The 22882-nt window shown below is 45.9% G+C and overlaps 1 protein-coding gene and 2 pseudogenes across 1 annotated transcript; all 3 read right to left on the bottom strand.

Moving 5' to 3' along the window:
* LOC119279852 (MDIS1-interacting receptor like kinase 2-like) lies at nt 1-6695 on the bottom strand. The gene is made up of 8 exons (XM_037560943.1): nt 5646-6695; nt 5355-5600; nt 4114-5006; nt 2945-3098; nt 1842-2264; nt 1542-1769; nt 874-1262; nt 1-774 (listed from the first exon to the last, which is right to left on the bottom strand). Exons 1-8 carry the CDS (start codon nt 6346-6348, stop codon nt 1-3), a joined length of 3810 nt encoding a protein of 1269 aa, XP_037416840.1. The 5' UTR covers nt 6349-6695.
* A 1370-nt stretch (nt 6696-8065) lies between these two features.
* On the bottom strand, nt 8066-13156 carry LOC119279851 (annotated as a pseudogene).
* A 4080-nt stretch (nt 13157-17236) lies between these two features.
* Nucleotides 17237-20726, bottom strand: LOC119278029 (annotated as a pseudogene).
* Between the last annotated feature and the right edge of the window lie 2156 nt (nt 20727-22882).

Genomic DNA, 22882 nt, shown 5'->3' with positions numbered 1-22882 from the left:
TCATTCAGAGCCGCTGGCCTGGAAGCGCGACATGCAGCTGTACATCTTCTTGGTTACCTTTGCTTGCATGTTGTCCACATACTGGTAGAACGCAAACCTCCATGTCTCGCTGCTAAACAAGAAGATGCCCCAGTACAACCAGAACCCACAAATGAACCCAGCAGCCACAAAGCAATAAAACCAGAGTGTCTCTCTATCTTCTGCCTGACTCGTTTCAGTTTGTGTCGGTGTCGATGAGTTTACACAGTCCTTCAACGGGAATCCACATAGCCCTGGATTACTTCCGTATATCGACGGATCTACAAGCGTCTGCAGCTGGCTGCCTGTAGGTATCCTCCCTGATAAACCGTTGCTCGAGAGGTTCAGAGAACTCATGTCCTTCAAACCTGCAAGGCTTATAGGAATTTCCCCCGAAAGCTTATTCCGTGAAAGGTCCAAGGATTCCAACAATACTAGATTGCCAATATCTTCAGGAATAGAACCTGATAAATGATTTCCTGATAAGTTCAGGTACCTGAGGCCAAGAAGGGTTGTGAGCCCATTTGGGATCTCTAGTGTCAGAGAGTTTCCAGATAAGTCGATACCCGCTATCGCTGCTATCATAATATTGTAAACATGATCCACATTCTTCCAAACAATTTCAATCCGCTCTGCATACATGTAGTGGTCAGAGTATGCGTTCTCAATGTTTTTCGGTTCTTGTGTCATGCCAGTAAAATTCGTAAAATCACTTGGAATGGGCCCGGTGAGCTTGTTTTTTGACAAATCCAATACCTGGAGTTGGCAAAATTGCAATATCTGGTGGGGTATAACACCATCAAACATGTTTGATGTTAACCGAAGAAACTTGAGCCCAGGGAAGCTCTTGCTTACCCAAGAAGGTATTGGACCTGAGAAATTATTGCCACCAAGATCTAGAGTGATAAGGTTTTTGCATTTCAAAAGAAACAAAGGAAAGGTTCCCTCGAAGTGATTATTTGCTAGGTGCAGATAGTTAAGACTATCACATGTCCAGGAGAATGGAACTACACCGCTGAAAGAGTTGCTTGACAGATCCATGAATGCCAAATATGGCATGTCCCAAGAAGACTTGGAGAGATCTCCATCTAAGGCATTGTTTGATAGGTCCAGGAAGAATAAATAGGTGTAGTTACTAACAAATACCTCGCCAAGATCTGTCAGAAATGTGCCATACAGGTGGTTTTGTCTGAAAGACATCTTCCGAAGATACCCTGGATGCTCGGCAAAACAGTCCCTTAGGTTCGCAACAATGATGTTTGCAGTGAAGTCAACATATTGCAGGGTTGTGCAGTTTTGAAAGGTCCGGTGGTGAATGCCAGTAAAACCATTATATTGAGCACTGATACTGTGCAGTGCTCCTCCTACGCAAATGGATGACGGGAAAACCCCGGAGAAGTTGTTCCTTCCAAAGTCGACCGTATCCAGTAGACTGCTATTCCCAAGCTCGGCCGCAAGATGGCCTCCTAGCCGGTTTTGTGATAGATAAAGATTTTTCAGTTTTGCCAAATGATAGACGGTACCTGGTAGCTCTCCTTCCAAACAGTTATCTGAAAAGAACAACGCCTGGAGTTCTGTCATGTTTCCAATATCAGGTGGGATGCTCCCTGTCAGATTGTTGTCTTCCAGGCTCAGTGTGTCGAGCTTCTTAAGCGTCCCAATTTTTTGTGGGATTGATCCAGTCAAAGCACCCGAGTTGAGATAGAGCCCCTTCAAACTCGTCAAGTTACCTATCTCTTCAGGTATTGTTCCTTCGAGCCCCAAATGTGCTAATTCCAGTACAGTAAGGTGCTTCAGCTGGCCAATGCTGTGCGGTATTGTGCCACTGAGCCCCAGGAGTGCTAATTCCAGTACAGCAAGGTGCTTCAGCTGGCCGATGCTGCGCGGAATGGCACCCCCCAAATATGGGTTATCGATGATCTGCAACACGACCAAGCTCGTCAGGTTGGCAATCCCTGCTGGAATTGTACCGTAGAGGCCGCTCTGGTACATAATGAGTCTCTTCAGGTGGGGAAAGGCCGAGAAGTCGAACTCATCAAGTGTACCGTTCAGATTTGCATCACTGAGGTCGAGCTCCCTGATGTGCCTGGCCGAGTTGCAGCTGATATACTTCCATCTGCAGATGCTGGTGGAGTTGGCTGACGACCATGATTCAAGGAACTCGTTGGCACCGCCCAAGCTAGCCTTCCAATTCAGAAGTGCTTCAGCTTCACGCCGGGTGTTGGCTCTCACCGGCGTAAAGGCGCCTAGTAGAAGACAAGTACATGAGAGTAGGAGGAGGACTACAGGATGGAGGTGCTTCATGATGGCTTCAGTATGGGTGGTGCTTCAATGCTCCAGAGGATATAAAACCTCTAGCCGGCCGGCCATTACAGTGGTAATCTTTTATCAAAAAATAATACTCCCTCCGTTCCTAAATGTAAGTCTTTGTAGAGATTTCACTAAATGGACTACATACGGAGCAAAATGAATGAATCCACACTTAAAATGCATCCATATATATACATCCGTATATAGTTCATAGTGGAATCTCTACAAAGACTTATATTTAGGAACGGAGGGAGTAATACAGTACCTCATGAGGCCTTGCGGTTTAAAATGGCCCCATTGTTAGTGAATGATGTGCTGTTAGTGTTAGTTTAGATTAAGAAGAAGCTACATGCTAGTACTCTATAGTAGGAGACAAGTGCGAGAGACTAGTTGAAAGCCTATAGAATGGAAATGCTTCACTGCTGCTGGAGAGGATATAAAATCTCTGTATGAGCCAGCCAGCCGGCCGGCCAATACAATAGTGGTCTGGTGGACCTCGTGGTATAAAAAATGGCCCATTGCTAGTGAATGGCGTACTGCAAGTTTATTTAGATTAAGGGCAAGCTACATGCTAGTTTATTATAGAGGGCTGCCCATAATCAGACTAAGAATTTACAAATGGCATGATGAAGGCACATGCCATTATCAGGGTGACACTTGGACGACATGGCACACAGATGCTTAATCAACTCTGATACTGGAACACTGATATCCAATATGCTGATTGCTGAAGACAATAACCTACCAATCTGACATTCAGGACCTTGCTCCTAGACTTGCCAAACATAATTGGTATCAGGAAATGAAGGTTGAGGCCGAATTAAACCGACACAGATTTGTATTTTCAAAATACCCAAGGTGGTTCTCAGGTGTAGAACTGTAACAACCTGGAATCTTTCGTAGGAAAAAAAGAAATAAAGAGACATAACCATTTACCCATGTATCAAGTAATATACCAGATTCCCCTAAAAAAAAGAAAGTAATATATAGCAGATCTTGTTACAAACTACAGTAAGACTATTTCACAAAAGAAAAGAAAAACTAAGACTAAGGGCGTCATTCATGTACCTGGTTGTTCCCCACAAAAAAATGTGCCTGGTTGTTTTTCATCATCACGGCAAGTCACTGTAACCACCACCCTGCTGCATATGGATGATACTCATTCTGAAACAGAGGAGGAAAACAGATTCTCAGTCACAGAGATAAAATCTGAAGACGGAGACCCAGTTCTAGGCAGAGCCGTGTGTTTCCAGTAGTCATCAGCAAGGGAAGGTTGCGGTGCGTGTAGTTTACCTATCTGCTGCCTGTAATTCGCTGTTTGGGGACAGACAAAAATTAACTGAAGAAAAGTTTCCGCCACACTTTTGTTACTCCTGTATTTCTTCCTCTGCATAATATTGGTCCATTCGTTGAGAACTAAAAACGATATTATCATTCTCACATTTCTCAGAAACCCCACGAAATGGCTGCACAAGAGCTCAAAACAGCAGGTCTGGTGCTGCTAACCAGAAAAAAACAAGGTACAGGTTCAAAATTATGGCAAAACTCATTCACTTTATTCCAAATAGCCTTAGCTACAAAACAATCAAAAAGTAAATGTTGGGCACTTCATCTGAAACCAGTAGGTTTCAATGCCACGAAACTTGAATAACGCCATGCATATCAAGTTACTAGCAAGTATACTTTTACAACAAACTGATCAAGGAAGGGAAGTACTGTATTACACATGACTATTGCGCACACCATTACTTCAGCACCACACGACACACTTTATCATTCAGAGACGTTGGCCTGGAAGCGCTTCATGCAGCTATACATCTTCTTGGTCACCTTCGCTTGCATGTTGTCCACATACTGATATAATGAATACCTCCGTGTCTCGCTGCGAAACAAGAAGGTGCCCCAGTATAGCCAGAACCCAGAGATAAACCCAGCAGCCACAAAGCAGTAAAACCACAGTGTCTCTCTATCTTCATCCAGGCTTGTTTCAGTTTGTGTCGGTGTTGACGAGCTTACGCAGTCTTCCAACGGAAACCCGCATAACCCAAGATTATTGCTGTATATTGACGGGTCATCGAGTGTCCGCAGCTGATCACCTGTAGGTATCCTCCCCGATAAACTGTTGCTCGAGAGGTTCAGAACGGTAATGCTCTTCAAATCTGTAAAGCTTGGAGGAATTTCCCCTGATAGTTGGCTCCGAGAAAGGTCCAAGGATTCCAGCAGTACTAGATTGCCAATGTCTTCGGGGATAAAACCTGACAGATGATTTCCTGATAAGTTCAGGTATCTGATTGCAAGAAGGGTTGTGAGCCCATTTGGAATCTCCTGTGACAAAGAGTTTCCAGACAAGTCGATACCGGCCATGCCTGCTATCACCACAATGTAAAGTTGATCTACATTCTTCCAAACTATTTGAATTTCCGGTGCATACGTGGTGTAGCCATCATATATATAGTCAATGTCTTCCTGTTCATGCACCATGCCAGTAAAATTCCTAAAATCATCTGGAATGGGTCCGGTGAGCTTGTTTTTTGACAAGTCCAACACCTGGAGTTTTCGAAATTGTAATATCTGGTGGGGTATGATGCCGTCAAACATATTTGATGACAATCGAAGAAAGTTGAGTTCAGGCAAGCTCCTGCTTGCCCAAGAAGGTATTGTACCAGAGAAATTATTGCCTCCAAGATCTAGAGTAATAAGGTGTTTGCATTTCTTAAGACCCAGAGGAAAGCTTCCTCTGAATTGGTTATTGCCTAGGAGAAGATATTTAAGATTATCTTGGCATTTCCTCGAGAACGGAACTATACCACTGAAAGAGTTGCTTGACAGATCTATGAATTGCAAACTTGACAGGTCCCAGAAACACTTGGGGAGACCTCCATGTAAGGCATTGCTCGACAAGTCTAGGAGGTTTAAATCAGTACAGTTACAAAGGAACGACTCACCCCGACCTGTCAGAAGCGTGCCGTGCAGCTGGTTATGACGGAACGCCATGGTGCTCAGCCCTCCTGGATGCTCACTAAAACAGTCCCTTAGCTCTGCAACAATGTTGTTTGCTGTGAAGTCAACATATTGCAAGGTTGTGCAGTTCTGAAAGGTCTGATGGTGAATGCTCGTAAATCCATTGTATTCAGCACTAACAGTTTTCAGGGCTCCTCCTACACAAATCGATGATGGGAACAACCCGGAGAAGTTGTTATTTGCAATCCCTATGCTTTCCAGCTGGCTGCTATTCCCAAGCTCGGGAACGATGTGCCCTTCGAGCTGGTTTTCTAACAGATCTAACACCTGGAGTTTTCTCAAATGAGAGATGGTACCTGGTAGCTGCCCACCCAAACAGTTATACATAATATTCACGAACTGTAGTTCTGTCATGTTTCCAATCTCCATCGGGATGGTCCCTGTAAGCTTGCTATGTACCAGACTCAGCACACGGAGCTTCCTGAGCATGCCAATTGTTGGTGGGATTGGTCCAGTCAAACTAAGGGCACTGAGATGGAGCTCCTTCAAGTTCGTCAGGTTACCGATCTCTTCAGGTAGCGTGCCATCAAGCCCCAAATCTACCATGTACAGTTCGGCAAGGTGCTTCAGCTGCCTAATACTGCGTGGAATGCGACCCCTCAAATTGGTCTTGCCGATGTCCAACTTGACCAAGCTCGTCAGGTTGCCAAACCCTGCTGGAATGGTGCCGTGTAGATCACTGTTGATCAGTAGGAGTTCCTTCAGGTGGGGAAAGGCCGAAAAGTCGAACTCGTCAAGTGTGCCATTCAAACTTGCGAGCGAAATGTCGAGCCTTCTGACGTGCCTGGCCGAGTCGCAAGTGATGCATGTCCAATTGCAAAGTCTGGTGGAGTTGGCCAATGACCATGACCCAAGGTCATCGGCACCGGCCAAGCTAGCCTTCCACTTCACAAGTGCTTCGGCTTCACGCCGGATGTCGGCTCTCACCGGCGCGGCGGCGTGTAATAGGAGATAAGTGTAAGGGAGTAGGACAAAGCATGCAGAATGGAGACGCTTCATGATGGCTTGGTACGGGTGGTGCTTCACTGCTAGAGAGGATATAAAACCTCCAGATGAGCCAGCCGGCTGACCGGCCGGCCGTTCGTCCGTCCAGTACAGGGTGGTCTGGTGGACCTCGCGATTTACAAATGGCACATTTCTAGCGAGTGGCGTACTGTTAGTTTAGATTAAGGGCAAACGACATGCTAGTTTATTATAGAAGGCTGCCCATAATAAGACTAGAAAATTACAAATGGTATGGTGTATGCATATGTCATTATCAGGTTGACACTTGGAAGTCATGGTACACATATGCTTAACTTGAAATGAAATTTGAAATAACTGTTTAACCCTGGTACTGGACCATACCACCCGATATTTTGTCGGTACCCAATATATATGCTGAAGACGATACCCTACCGGTCTGACATTAAGGAATAGAACCTTGAACCTGCCTCCTAGAGCAGTAATTCAGGCTTCAATGGCAGTTGCGTGCACCCCACGGAAAAGAGGCACATAAAAAGAGAAACGTAACCAAAAAAATAAATCCAGAATATACTTGCCAAACGGCGTCAAATTAAATGGGCACGGATTTAGTTTCTTAACTTACTCACCTCCTTTTCCCTCCAAATTGCAGAAACTCCCTTCCGGTACTCTTGGCCAGCCTGCCTTCTCTTCAGCAACCAAAGGCCTCCTGCTCAGCAGCCAGAACCAACTAGCCCCTTGTCTGCCTGCCTGCCTGCACCCACGGAATCCCCAGGCTAAGCAGACTAGATTGGTACTCAGGGGCACCGGGAGATACTCACAGTGCAACCAAAGTGTCCGCACTGGTATCCTTTTTAGATTGGGAATGGCGCGGGGGAGACTTTTTCTCGGAGGGGTGGAAGGATTAGATCAGTGTGTAGGCTGGAGTCAGTGTGCAGAGATGGGAATCTACTGAGCAGCATGTTTGTTTTTCCAATATCATAGCAAATCCTGTAACCACCCTGCTGCACACGGATGATATTCATTCAGAAACAGAGGAGGAAACCGAATCTGACAGAGATGCAATCTGAAGATGAGGGACGCAGTGCTAGGCAGGGCCATGCGATTTTGGTAGTCTGTAAGTGGGCCCAGTCAGGCTGTGGGCGACTTCCAGATGCTATCTTCACCGCTTACAGCTCTCACCGACTTCCAGCTGTAATGACCCGGAAGCAACGGGTCATTACAAATTTACAATCATAGTGCTTTCCAGATGCTATCTTCACCGCTGCTTCTCCCGGACAAGTAATCAGAATCAAGAGCGCACAACCTACCTGTGTTAGTGAATGCCTTCATCTGTGGGAACGCTGACAGTGGACGGCGCTTTGGTTGATCAGATTGATGAGCAGCCAGCAAATTTGACATATTGTGCTTCAGTCTTTTTTAACCAGATTCATAACGACCCTCTGCTTAATCATTCCTACATTTATCACGTCTACTGTTACTAACCAAAAAACAAGCTACGGATCCAGAATCATGACAAAGTGATTCAAGAGAACTCACCACTTCACTCCAAACAGCCGAAGTTACCAGAGTCAGAAACTAAAAGTTGCGACATTTCATCTGAAATAAGTAGGTTTCAGCGCCACAAAACTTGAATAACACCATGCACATCAAAGTGCTAGCAGATACTGTTACAACCAACTAACAAAGGAAGGGAAATATTACAGACATGATCTGCGCACACCATTACTTCAACACCATGCGACGCACTTCATCATTCAGAGCCGCTGGCCTGGAAACGCGACATGCAGCTGTACATCTTCTTGGTTACCTTTGCTTGCATGTTGTCCACATACTGGTAGAACGCAAACCTCCATGTCTCGCTGCTAAACAAGAAGATGCCCCAGTACAACCAGAACCCACAAATTAACCCAGCAGCCACAAAGCAATAAAACCAGAGTGTCTCTCTATCTTCCGCCTGACTCGTTTCAGTTAGTGTCAGTGTCGATGAGTTTACACAGTCCTTCAACGGGAATCCACATAGCCCTGGATTACTTCTGTATATCGATGGATCTACAAGCGTCTGCAGCTGGCTGCCTGTAGGTATCCTCCCTGATAAACCGTTGCTCGAGAGGTTCAGAGAACTCATGTCCTTCAGACCTGCAAGGCTTATAGGAATTTCCCGCAAAAGCTTATTCCGTGAAAGGTCCAAGGATTCCAACAATACTAGATTGCCAATGTCTTCAGGAATAGAACCTCATAAATGATTTCCTGATAAGTTCAGGTACCTGAGGCCAAGAAGGATTGTGAGCCCATTTGGGATCTCTAGTGTAAGAGAGTTTCCAGATAAGTCGATACCCGCCATCGCTGCTATCATAATATTGTAAACATGATCCACATTCTTCCAAACAATTTCAATCCGCTCTGCATACATGTAGTGGTCAGAGTATGCGTTCTCAATGTTTTTCGGTTCTTGTGTCATGCCAGTAAAATTCGTAAAATCACTTGGAATGGGCCCGGTGAGCTTGTTTTTTGACAAGTCCAATACCTGGAGTTGGCAAAATTGCAATATCTGGTGGGTATAACACCATCAAACATGTTTGATGTTAACCGAAGAAACTTGAGCCCAGGGAAGCTCTTGCTTACCCAAGAAGGTATTGGACCTGAGAAATTATTGCCACCAAGATCTAGAGTGATAAGGTTTTTGCATTTCAAAAGAAACAAAGGAAAGGTTCCCTCGAAGTGATTATTTGCTAGGTGCAGATAGTTAAGACTATCACATGTCCAGGAGAATGGAACTACACCGCTGAAAGAGTTGCTTGACAGATCCATGAATGCCAAATATGGCATGTCCCAAGAAGACTTGGAGAGATCTCCATCTAAGGCATTGTTTGATAGGTCCAGGAAGAATAAATAGGTGTAGTTACTAACAAATACCTCGCCAAGATCTGTCAGAAATGTGCCATACAGGTGGTTTTGTCTGAAAGACATCTTCCGAAGATACCCTGGATGCTCGGCAAAACAGTCCCTTAGGTTCGCAACAATGTTGTTTGCAGTGAAGTCAACATATTGCAGGGTTGTGCAGTTTTGAAAGGTCCGGTGGTGAATGCCAGTAAAACCATTATATTGAGCACTGATACTGTGCAGTGCTCCTCCTACGCAAATGGATGACGGGAAAACCCCGGAGAAGTTGTTCCTTCCAAAGTCGACCGTATCCAGTAGACTGCTATTCCCAAGCTCGGCCGCAATATGGCCTCCGAGCCGGTTTTGTGATAGATAGAGAATTTTCAGTTTTGTCAAATGATAGATGGTACCTGGTAGTTCCGTCATGTTTCCAATCTCAGGTGGGATGTTCCCTGTCAGATTGTTGCCTGGCAGGCTCAGCACGCGGAGCTTCGTGAGCATGCCAGTTGTTGGTGGGATTGATCCAGTCAAAGTATCAGAGTTCAGATAGAGCTCCTTCAAGCTTGTCAAGTTACCAATCTCTTCTGGTATAGTGCCATTAAGCCCCAGACCTGATAGTTGCAGTGAAGCAAGGTGCTTCAGCCGGCCGATGCTGTGTGGCATGGCACCCCTCATATACGGGTTGTCCATGATCGTCAACTCGACCAAGCTTGTCAGATTGGCAATCCCTGCTGGAATTGTACCGTAGAGGCCGCTCTGGTACATAATGAGTCTCTTCAGGTGGGGAAAGGCCGAGAAGTCGAACTCATCAAGTGTGCCGTTCAGATTTGCATCATTGAGGTCGAGCTCCCTGATGTGCCTGGCCGAGTTGCAGCTGATATACTTCCATCTGCAGATGCTGGTGGAGTTGGCTGATGACCATGATTCAAGGAACTCATTGGCACCGCCCAAGCTAGCCTTCCAATTCACAAGTGCAACCATGCGACACACTTCATCATTCAGAGCCGCTGGTATGGAAACGCGACATGCAGCTGTACATCTTCTTGGTTACCTTTGCTTGCATGTTGTCCACATACTGGTAGAACGCAAACCTCCATGTCTCGCTGCTAAACAAGAAGATGCCCAAGTGCAACCAGAACCCACAAATGAACCCAGCAGCCATAAAGCAATAAAACCAGAGTGCCTCTCTATCTTCCGCCTGACTCGTTTCAGTTTCTGTCGGTGTCGATGAGTTTACACAGTCCTTCAATGGGAATCCACATAGCCCTGGATTACTTCCGTATATCGACGGATCTACAAGCGTCTGCAGCTGGCTGCCTGTAGGTATCCTCCCTGATAAACCGTTGCTCGAGAGGTTCAGAGAACTCATGCCCTTCAAACCTGCAAGGCCTATAGGAATTTCCCCCGAAAGCTTATTCCGTGAAAGGTCCAAGGATTCCAACAATACTAGATTGCCAATATCTTCAGGAATAGAAGCTGATAAATGATTTCCTGATAAGTTCAGGTACCTGAGACCAAGAACGGTTGTGAGCCCATCTGGGATCTCTAGTGAAAGGGAGTTTCCAGATAAGTCGATACCCGCCATGGCTGCTATCATCAGATTGTAGACATGATCCACATTCTTCCAAACAATTTCAATCCGCTCTGCATACATGTAGTGGTCAGCGTATGCGTTCTCAATGTTTTTCGGTTTCTGTGTCATGCCAGTAAAATTCATAAAATCACTTGGAATGGGCCCGACGAGCTTGTTTTTTGACAAGTCCAATACCTGGAGCTGGCGAAATTGTAATATCTGGTGGGGTATAACAACATCAAACATGTTAACCGAAGAAACTTGAGTCCAGGGAAGCTCTTGCTTACCCAAGAAGGTATTAGACCTGAGAAATTATTGCCACCAAGATCTAGAGTGATAAGGTTTTTGCATTTCAAAAGAAACAAAGGAAAGGTTCCTTCAAAATGATTATTTGCTAGGTGCAGATAGTTAAGACTATCACATGTCCAGGAGAATGGAACTACACCGCTGTAAGAGTTGCTTGACAGATCCATGAATGCCAAATATGGCATGTCCCAAGAAGACTTAGAGAGATCTCCATATAAGGCATTGTTTGATAGGTCCTGGAAGAATAAATAGGTGTAGTTACTAACAAATATACCTCGCCAAGATCTGTCAGAAATGTGCCATACAGGTGGTTTTGTCTGAAAGATATCTTCTGAAGATCTCCTGGATGCTCGGTAAAACAGTCCCTTAGGTTCGCAACAATGATGTTTGCAGTGAAGTCAACATATTGCAGGGTTGTGCAGTTTTGAAAGGTCTGGTGGTGAATGCCAGTAAAACCATTATACTGAGCACTGATACTGCACAGTGCTCCTCTTATGCAAATGGATGACGGGAAAACCCCGGAGAAGTTGTTCCTTCCAAAGTCGACTGTATCCAGTAGGCTGTTATTCCCAAGCTCGGCCGCAATATGGCCTCCGAGCCGGTTTTGCGATAGATAGAGATTTTTCAGTTTTGCCAAATGATAGACGGTACCTGGTAGCTCTCCTTCCAAACAGTTATCTGAAATGAACAACGCCTGGAGTTCCGTCATGTTTCCAATATCAGGTGGGATGCTCCCTGTCAGATTGTTGTCTTCCAGGCTCAGTGTGTCGAGCTTCTTAAGCGTCCCAATTTTTTGTGGGATTGATCCAGTCAAGGCACCCGAGTTGAGATAGAGCCCCTTCAAACTCGTCAAGTTACCTATCTCTTCAGGTATTGTTCCTTCGAGCCCCAAATGTGCTAATTCCAGTACAGCAAGGTGCTTCAGCTGGCCAATGTTGTGCGGTATTGTGCCACTGAGCACCAGGAGGGCTAATTCTAGTACAGCAAGGTGCTTCAGCTGGCCAATGCTGCGCGGAATGGCACCCCCCAAATACGGGTTGCCGATGATCTGCAACACGACCAACCTCGTCAGGTTGGCAATCCCGGCTGGAATTGTACCGTAGAGGCAGCTCTGGTACATAATGAGTCTCTGCAGGTGGGGAAAGGCCGAGAAGTCGAACTCATCAAGTGTGCCGTTCAGATTTGCATCGCTGAGGTCGAGCTCCCTGATGTGCCTGGTCGAGTTGCAGCTGATATACTTCCATCTGCAGATGCTGGTGGAGTTGGCTGACGACCATGATTCAAGGAACTCATTGGCACCGCCCAAGCTAGCCATCCAATTCAGAAGTGGTTCAGCTTCACGCCGGGTGTTGGCTCTCACCGGCGTAAAGGCACCTAGCAGAAGACAAGTACTCCCTCTGTGTACTAACTTTAGTATAAAGTTGGGTCATCTATTTTGAAACGGAGGGAGTACATGAGAGTGGGAGGACTACAGGATGGAGGTGCTTCATGGTATGGGTGATGCTTCAATGCTCCAGAGGATATAAAACCTCTAGCCGGCCGGCCATTACAGTGGTAATCTTTTATCAAAAAATAATAATACAGTACCTCATGAGGCCTTGCGGTTTAAAATGGTCCCATTGTTAGTGAATGATGTGCTGTTAGTGTTAGTTTAGATTAAGAAGAAGCTACATGCTACAGTCCATAATCATGACCGGCGTAATGACATGCTGTATGGGCAAGCTACATGCTAGTTTATTATAGTCGGCTGCCCATAACCAGACTAAGAATTTACAAATGGCATGATGTAGGCACATGTCATAATCAGGGTGACACTTGGACGCCATGGCACACAGATGCTTAATCAACTCTGATACTGGAATACTGATATCCAATATGCTGATTGCTGAAGACAATAACCTACCAATCTGACATTCAGGATTTAGAACCTTGCTCCTAGACTTGCCAAACATAATTGGTATCACGAAATGAAGGTTGAGGCCGAACTAAACCGGCACAGATTTGTGTCTTCGCTTACTCACCTCGTTTTCCCTCCGAAACTCGGAAGCTCCCTTCCGGTACTCTTGGCCAGCCCTTCCACATTGCTCCTCCACGTCAGCGAGACAAAGGCCTCCAGCTTGGCAGTTGGCACCAACGTTAACTAGCCCCCTGCCTGCCTGCACCGACCGAATCCCGGGAGGCCTGCCTGCCTCCTGTAGTTTGTAAAATGTACTGCACATTCAGTTAATTTTTGCTCCTCCACCACATGCTCCGTCTCACCCCAAAAGAAAAAAACATGTGCTGACGTGCATCATCATCGGACGCACGCACACACTCATACAGCATCTAATGAAGATTCGAGTCATAGAATTTAATCACCCATCTGACATTCCAAAATAGGTTTCTCTTCTGAATGTACAGTACATTTTACAATAATACATGTTTATTTATTACTGAACATTAGGTGGTTTTGTATTTTCAAAATACCCAAGGTGGTTCTCAGGTGTAGAAATGTAACAACTTGGAATCTTTCACAGGAAGAAAAGAAATGAAGAGACATAACCATGTACCCATGTATCAAGTAATGTACCAGATCTTGTTACAAACTACAGTAAGACTATTTCACAAAAAGAAAAGAAAAACTAAGACTAAGGGCGTCATTCATATACCTGGTTGTTCCCCGCAAAAAAATGTGCCTGGTTGTTGTTTCATCATCACGGCAAGTCACTGTAACCACCACCCTGCTGCATATGGATGATACTCATTCTGAAACAGAGGAGGAAAACAGATTCTCAGTCACAGAGATAAAATCTGAAGATGGAGACCCAGTTCTAGGCAGAGCCGTGTGTTTCGAGTAGTCATCAGCAAGGGAAGGTTGCGGTGCGTGCAGGTTACCTATCTGCTGCCTGTAAGTCGCTGTTTGGAGACAGACAAAAATTAACTGAAGAAAAGCTTCCGCCACACTTTTGTTACTCCTGTATTTCTTCCTCTGCATAATATTGGTCCATTCTTTGAGAACTAAAAACGATATTATCATTCTCACATTTCTCAGAAACCCCACGAAATGGCTGCACAAGAGCTCAAAACAGCAGGTCTGGTGCTGCTAACCAGAAAAAAACAAGCTACAGGTTCAAAATTATGGCAAAACTCATTCACTTTATTCCAAATAGCCTTAGCTACAAAACAATCAAAAAGTAAATGTTGGGCACTTCATCTGAAACCAGTAGGTTTCAATGCCACGAAACTTGAATAACGCCATGCATATCAAGTTACTAGCAAGTATACTTCTACAACAAACTGATCCAGGAAGGGAAGTATTACACATGACTAATGTGCACACCATTACTTCAGCACCACACGACACACTTCATCATTCAGAACCGTTGGCCTGGAAGCGCTTCATGCAGCTACACATCTTCTTGATCACCTTCGCTTGCATGTTGTCCACATACTGATAGAATGAATACCTCCATGTCTCGCTGCGAAACAAGAATATAACCCAGTAGAGCCAGAACCCAAAGATGAACCCAGCAGCCACGGAGCAATACAACCACAATGCCTCTCTATCTTCATCCAGGCTTTTTTCAGTTTGCGTCGGTGTCGACGAGTTTTTGCAGTCTTCTAACGGAAACCCGCATAGCCCAGGATTATTGCTGTATATTGACGGGTCATCAAGTGTCCGCAGCTGATCGCCTGTAGGTATCCTCCCTGATAAACCGTTGGTTGAGAGGTTCAGAGTGCTTATGCTCTTCAGACCCGCAAAGCTTGGAGGAATTTCCCCCCAGAGTTGGTTCCGAGAAAGGTCCAAGGATTCCAGCAGTACAAGGTTGCCAATGTCTTCAGGAATACAGCCTGACAGATGATTTCCTGATAAGTTCAGATATCTCAGTCCAAGAAGATCCGTGAGCCCATTTGGGATTTCTTGTGAAAGAGAGTTACCAGATAAGTCGATACCTGCCATGGCAGCTATCATCAGATGGTAAACATAATCCACATTCTTCCAAATTATTTGAATCCGCACTTGATAAACATATCGGTCAGGGTATATGAAGTCAATGTTCTCTTCTGCCATGCCAGTAAAATTCCTAAAATCATCCGGAACAGGTCCGGTGAGCCTGTTTTTGGACAAGTCTAATACTTGGAGCTGGCGAAATTGTAAGATCTCATGGGGTATGATGCCGCCAAACATGTTTGATGACAGCCGAAGAAAGTTGAGTTTAGGAAAACTCATGCTTATCCAAGAAGGTATTGTACCAGAAAAATTATTGCCTCCAAGATCTAGAGTGTTAAGGTTTTTGCATTCCTTCAGACCCAGAGGAAAGGTTCCTCTGAAATGGTTATCAGCTAGGAGTAGATGCTTAAGATCATCTTGACATGTCCTTGTAAACGGAACTACACCACTGAAAGAGTTGCTGGACGGATCCATGAATTGCAAGCTTGGCAAGTCCCAGAAACACTTGGAAAAACCTCCATGTAAGGCATTGCTTGATAGGTCTAGGAGTTTTAAATTAGTATAGTTACAAAAGAATTCCTCACCTCGACCTGTCAGAAGCGTGCCGTACAGCTGGTTCTGACTGAAAACCACGGTGGTCAGCTCTCCTGGATGCTCACTAAAACAGTCCCTTAGCTCTGCAACAATGTTGTTTGCTGTGAATTCAACATATTGCAAGGTTGTGCAGTTTTGAAAGGTCCGGCGCTGGATGCTGGTAAATCCATTGTATCCAGCTTTGAGAAAAATCAGTGACCCTCCTAAGCAAATGGATAACGGGAACATCCCAGAGAAGTTGTTATGTGAAATGTCGACCGCCTCCAAGATGCTGCTATTCCCAAGCTCAGCAACAATGTGGTCTCGGAGCTGATTTCCTGACAGTTCCAAATCCTGAAGTTTTATCAAATGAGCAATTGTGCCTGGTAGCTGTCCTTCCAAACAGTTATTCCGAGAGTACATGGTCAGCAGTTCTGTCATGTTTCCAATCTCCAATGGGATGCACCCTGTCAGATTGTTGTTTCCCAGGTTCAGCAAGCGGAGCTTCGTGAGCATCCCAATTGTTGATGGGATCGATCCAGTCAAAGTATTGGAGTTGAGATTGAGCACATCCAAGCTTGTCAAGTTACCAATCTCTTCAGGTAGAGTGCCACCAAGGCCCAAACCTATCATTTCCAGGAAAGAAAGATGCTTGAGCTGGCCAATGCTGCGTGGAATGGCGCCCCTCAAATACGGGTTATAGCTGATGGCTAACTCGACCAAGCTCGTCAGGTTGCCAATCCCTGCTGGAATCTTACCATATAGATCATTGTGGGAAAAGGTGAGTCCCTTCAGCTGGGGAAAGGCCGAGAAATCCAACTCGTCAAGTGTACCGTTCAGACCTGCTCTGTCAAGGTCAAGCTCTGTGATGTGCCCGGCGGGGTCGCAGATGATGTGCGTCCACTTGCAAAGGCTTGTGGAGTTTTCCAATGACCGTGGCCCAAGGGACTCATCAGCACCATCCAAGCTAGCTTTCCACTTCACAAGTGCTTCAGCTTCACGCCGGATGTCAGGAAATCATCTTCCACCGGCATGATTGCACATAGTAGGAGACAAGAGCAGTAGAGTAGGAGAAGTCCTAGAGGATGGAGGTGTTTCATGATGGCTTCAGTATGGGTGGTGCTTCACTGCTCGAGGGAGCATTAAACCCGGATGAGCCAGCCAGCCAGCCGACCGGACGATCATTACAATGGTGGTCTGGTGGACCCGGTGTTTTACAAATGGCACATTCTCAGTAAATGACGTACTGTCAGCTTAAATGAAGAAGCAGCTACATGCTAGTATTTTATAGTCCCCATGAGAATAAGATATTGCAAATCCATGATGTATGCACGTGTCATTATCAGGGTGACACTTGGAAGTCATGGCACACAGTATGCTTAACTCGAGATTAACAAATATTTTTCAACTCTGATAGTTGAATGTATCGCCCCCAATATGTTGGTTGATAACTAATATGCTCTTTGTCACACAAAAAAAACTAATTTGCTGAAGACAAAAACCATAACCTACAAGTCTGATATTCATGATTTAGAACCTTGCTCCTGGCCTCCTAGAGCAGCAATTCAGGCTTCATTCACAGTTGATTGTGCCCACAGAAGGAAGGACAAAAAGGTGAAAATTGCTAAATAAGGAAAAAAAATCATTTCCGACTAAACTTACAAAAAATAATTAATATTGCAAAATGATTTTTTTGTTGAGGTCAAAGAAACTGGCATATTTTACTCTAGAGAGTTTGTTCTAATCAGCCACTCTGGAGAGCAAATACAACAACAGCAATGTGGGTACTGTCATTAGAGAACCCAAATGACATGTTGAGAAACATCATGGGTACTGTCCTTCAAATGTTTCATAGATAATGTCACTAAAAGGGCATTTACATTAAAAGAATATTTGGTTCATGATAGTATGATACAGTATTGATCCTGGATAATAGTAGAAACAACAAATTCGCCTGTTGATCATGATCTATAAAATATTGAAGTGGATGCCAGTGCTGACTTATAATTGGGGGGACAAGTAAGCAGAAGCAGTGATTTATTTGCATGCAATATTGGTTCCCCTGGCTTCTCAGGTATTCCTCAGAGTGTTTAAACAGGATCACTAACCTTAGCGGACTTGCCAATCGCCCAACCAAAACATGGTTATCTTGAAAGGGAAACAACCCATCAACTCCTGTAACATGCTGAGAAGCTTATCTTCTAGTATGCTGTTCAGGCCCAGGAAATTATGTTCTCTTCTTGTCTGAGCGTTTTTTAATCATTTCGCAAATGCCTTGTCTTATCAGGTCCACGATTCAATTGAACGCTAGGAGTCGAGGGGTATGCAGCTTTTGGGAGATGCCATACTATGGTCTTTCCTATGTTAACTCTCCATGCAGTTATAATACCTAGACTCCAGAGATATGAAAAATTGCAGTAAGATAGCTCCTTGATGAGACTATTCATCTCTACCTTCTGGTTATCTTTCCTGTCTAATGTCCAAATGCCATAACTCTCGATTTAGTTGATCCCAGAAAGCTACAATATGTTGATACTAGACATAAGAACGAGAATATTAAGGTAGCTCCCCTGCAAAAATTATTCAGCCCTCCTAATTTTGTATGGGTCATTCTTTATCAACCAGATCTTAGTGCCAATTGGTCTGAGAGATTTAGAAAAATGCTATACAAGCCATGATTCTGCATGTTGCAATAACTTCCAAAACAGGAAACCTTCAAACCTGGTAAAGGAAGACAAATAAATTAGAGTCTAAACAAACAAGCAAAACATTCACGAAACACTGTACTGTTCAAACAATACAATATGTCACATAAATGAATAAACAAGTGTAATTGCATTTGAAGTACTACTGGCCAATGGACAGAACTGATACAACATTGCAACCAACTTAGATTATATATCAAAAAAATATACAGATTTAATAAAATACGAGAAAAAGATGGATTCTTGCTGATGGAGGTTATGACTCATCAGATCTTGAACTATTGCAAATATGTCTGAAGCTCGGTATTCCTTAAAAATTTGATAATTTACGAGGAACCATAGGAGAAACACCCAAGAAGACCCTAACCTTTTAGTATCTTGCTTACTAGGAGTCCAAGCAAGTGAAAATTAGGGATGCAAGGGGGCAACTCAGAGAGCCCACATGTAAGTATATCTGAAGTCAACCTTATGTTAATTTCAAATGGGGAATTGCACTAAGTAGACTTTAAGTATATTTATATCTTATATGCGGGCTTGGCGGGTTGCCCGATTGCATCCTTGACAAACAAAGTAAATATAGATCATGTAGGAGGACGAACAAACCAGTGAATCACATAACTGCTCACAGATACCATGAGGCCAACACAACAACTAATGACATATTAACAATGTAAGAAGTGATTCAACAGCATACGTAATACTAATCTTGGAATTAAAGGGCATCGCCAAAACAATACCTCATTTCAAGTCTTGGAACTTTGCAACTTCTGTCATGCAATTATGAAACCGATGGTCTCATGTATCCCATGTTTTACTGTATGTTGCAAAAGTCTGCACATGAATTCCAAGCACCAACTCTGACATCTTGCAGTTTGATGCTTCCATATGCCAAAAATGTTTGGAGCATACACATGCCTAGAGGAGTTCACTTGTTATTGCAAAGATCTCCGCACATGTAAGCTATCGAGAAGCCTGTTGTAAGCCACAATGTTAGGTATAAACCCTAAATCAAGCATTTCATCCAGCACAGCCTCGCCTTCCATCACCCTTCCCTGCCTACCAAACCCCTGCACCAGCATGCTATAAGTCACACCATCAGCCTGAAAACCCTTCTCCTTAACCAGAATCCTCAGCTTGTTTGCATCAGAAGTCCGCCCAGCTTCACGAAGTGCCTCGAAGATACAGTTACAAGAAATGGCATCTGGGACAATCCCCTCCCCAACCATCCTTCCCATCAACCGGCACACCAAATCCAGCTTCCCTGCCTTCGTCAAGCACTCCAAAACCGTTACGCCGGCAGGGACACTCAAGCAACATGCCCTGTTCCTCTCCAATACCAACTCTACTATTTCTACTGTTTTGTCCACCCTTCCAACATGGCATAGGGATTCAACAAGATCCAGGCAATCAAACCCTTCCGGCACCACCGCATCGACCAAAAACTCGGCAAACAACTCTGCCGCCTTCAAAGACTCGCCTCCACGGCACAACCCACCGATCAAAATCTCCATGGAAGCAACCGACAGCCCGACCCCAAGTTGCAGCATCTCGTGAGCAACCTTAAGGCCTTCCTTGTACCTGCTTCTCTGAAGAACCCACGCATAAGAGTGTTGAAGCTCACACCAGTCGGCGCACAGCTCCGGCGCCGCATCTCCTCAAACCACCGCATGGCGGCATCGACGCCTTCGACGCGACAGGAACTGTTGATGAGTATGTTGAAGGTGTAGGCATCCGGTGCGACGCGGTGGACGCTGGTCATCTCGCCATAGAAGCGGATGGCGTCGTCATGGCGGTGGAGACGGGCCAGGGCGTGGAGGATGATGTTGTAGAACTCGGCGGGGAGGGGCGAGTCCGCGGCGCGGCGGAGGGACGCGAGGGCCTCAGACGCCGCGGGGATGTCGCCGGAGGCGGCAAAGGCGAGGATGGCCTTGCGGAAGGTCGGGAGGAGGTCGGGGCAGGCGAAGATGGAGTCGTCGGCGCAGGGGCAGGGGCGGGAGAGGACGAGCTGGAGGAGGCGCTGCAGAGAGGGGAGGCGGCGGGAGGCCGCGAGGCGCGCGGCGAGGAGGCTCGTAAGGCGGTGGTCGGGGCGGAAGGCCGAGGAGGCGTCGGCGGCCGCGAGGAGAAGGTGGAGGTCGAGCGGCGCGAGGCGCGGGTGGTGCCTCGCGCGGCGAAGGAGGCGGAGGAGCGCTTCCGGGGAGGAGGCGTGCGCGGAGGGGAGAGCCGGGAGGGGGCTCGGCGGCGAGAGGTGGGACACGGCGAGCGGGAGGAGCGGCAAGGAGGGGTCGAGGGGGATCGAGGCGAGTGAGGTGGAGATTTCGGGGGTCTCCTCCAGGGTTTCGATCCCCGGCGAGATGAGGCGCTGGTGCTTGGAGATGATGGAGGGGAGCTTCCGCGCCAGGCGGCGCGAGGCGGCCATCGACGGTCGCCGGAGGGAGAAAGGGGAGGGAATCAGAAAGTGTGTGGCCGGGGCATGGGCTACATGATAATTTACTGGCGAAGCCCATATTACAGTGCGAATACTATTCAAAGTTTCCCTCCGAAAAATACATTTTTCATTTCAAAATTTCCATTGTGAGCTGTTCTAAAAATCCACTACTTCAAAATTTCCAGGTTTCCTAAAAAAGTTGCAGGTTTATTTACATTTTTTTGTACTTTGGATGATCTCACATTTCACAAAGGCCATCCTAAATTTCAAGGTGGGTCTTAGATGCAGAACTTCACGAAATTGGAATCTTCCGTGGCAAAACACTAATGGGAACATTATAGACTTGTTTGGGTGTAAATTTTCAATGATTTCATGCCCCGAGAACCATCATGTCGTCGAGAACCGATAGGCTATGATTCCAACTAAACTTGGGCATCCTCCGGTTCGGGCTTGGTTCGGACCGGACTTATGCCATGTTCTGGCTTTTCTTTGAGCTTTCGGGTCGGGTTTCGGGTGGATTTAAATATTAACATGTCCCATAATGTCAACTGACAACAAAGCTTCGTGTCACACCCTCCTGAAGTCACTCGGGTTGAAATAGGGGCGCACACGACCGAATCCCATCCGATCCAGCAATCTACAAGTATAAAGCACCCAATGAAGATATGTGGCCGGGCATTCTGGGACTCGTCAACGGTCAGATCCATGAGGGCCAACAACTGGCAGAACACCCTCTCAGAGCAAAAAGAACCCAAGGATTGCGCCACCCACCGGCTCCCAACAGCAGGTCGGAGATCTCAGCGGGCACTGCCGCCACCACCCACACCACACGGAGATGAGTAGTTGAGCCGCACCGAGCCCCCCGAACCAGACGTCGTGCCTCCCTCACAGCCACAGCGGCAGACGAGGTCACCGAAGAAATCTGGGGTCACCGCCCCACCGGACGAACCATGCCGTCCAAGGCCGCAGTGAAGCTCCGGCCGAAGATCCCGCAATGTGAGAAAGGATGGGACTCCCGCCGCCATCAGTCGCACGAGGAGGATAAGGACCCACCACTGTCGTCAACCTTGCGGCCTTTGATCGGAGGTGTCCTTCGGCGGCAGGGGGGAGGGGGGAGCAGGATCAGAGGGGGAGGGTGGCGGCTACATTAGGGTTCCTCCCGAGTTGCCCCACCTCTACTATAACTTCATAAACCTCTGTCACACTGTTGTTGATCCCGCCGACAGATGTTGTTGGGAAATGTTGCATGGAAAACAAAAAAAAATATGTGATAACCCATAAGTATAGGGATCACAACAGTTTTCGAGGGTAGAGTATTCAACCCAAATTTATTGATTCGACACAAGGGGAGCCAAAGAATATTCTCAAGTATTAACAGTTGAGTTGTCAATTCAACCACACCTAAAAGACTTAATATCTGCAGGAAAATATTTAGTAGCAAAGTAGTATGGAAGTAACGATAACAGTGGCAAAAGTAACAATAGCAGTTTTGTAGTAATCGTAACAGTGACAACGGAAAAGTAACTGAGCAAAAGATCAATATGAAACAAGCTCGTAGGCAATGGATCAATGATGGATAATTATGTCGGATGGCATTCATCATGCAACAGTTATAACCTAGGGTGACACAGAACTAGCTCCAATTCATCAATATAATGCAGGCATGTATTCCGAATATAGTCATGCGTGCTTATGGAGAAGAACTTGCATGACATCTTTTGTCCTACCCTCCCGTGGCAGCGGGGTCCTATTGGAAACTAAGGGATATTAAGGCCTCCTTTTAATAGAGTACTGGAGTAAAGCATGGCACTCGGGCCCTAGTGACAAGCATTAAGCATAGCAAAGTCATAGCAACATCAATCTTAGAACATAGTGGATACTAGGGATCAAACCCTAACAAAACTAACCCGATTACATGGTAAATCTCATCCAACCCATCACTGTCCAGCAAGCCTACGATGGGATTACTCACGCACGACGGTGACCATCATGAAATTGGTGATGGAGGATGGTTGATGATGACGACGGCGACGATTTCCCCTCTCCGGAGCCCCGGATGGACTCCAAATCTGCCCTCCCGAGGAAGAACAGGAGGTGGCGGTGGCTCCGTATCGTAAAACGCAATGAATCCTTCTCTCTGATTTTCCCCCTCCCCGAACGTGAATATATGGAGT

The sequence above is a fragment of the Triticum dicoccoides genome, chromosome 3B, assembly GCF_002162155.2.
Source record: "Triticum dicoccoides isolate Atlit2015 ecotype Zavitan chromosome 3B, WEW_v2.0, whole genome shotgun sequence".
In the NCBI taxonomy this organism is placed as follows: Eukaryota; Viridiplantae; Streptophyta; class Magnoliopsida; order Poales; family Poaceae; genus Triticum; species Triticum dicoccoides.
This window is presented reverse-complemented; position numbering and strand designations above follow the sequence as displayed.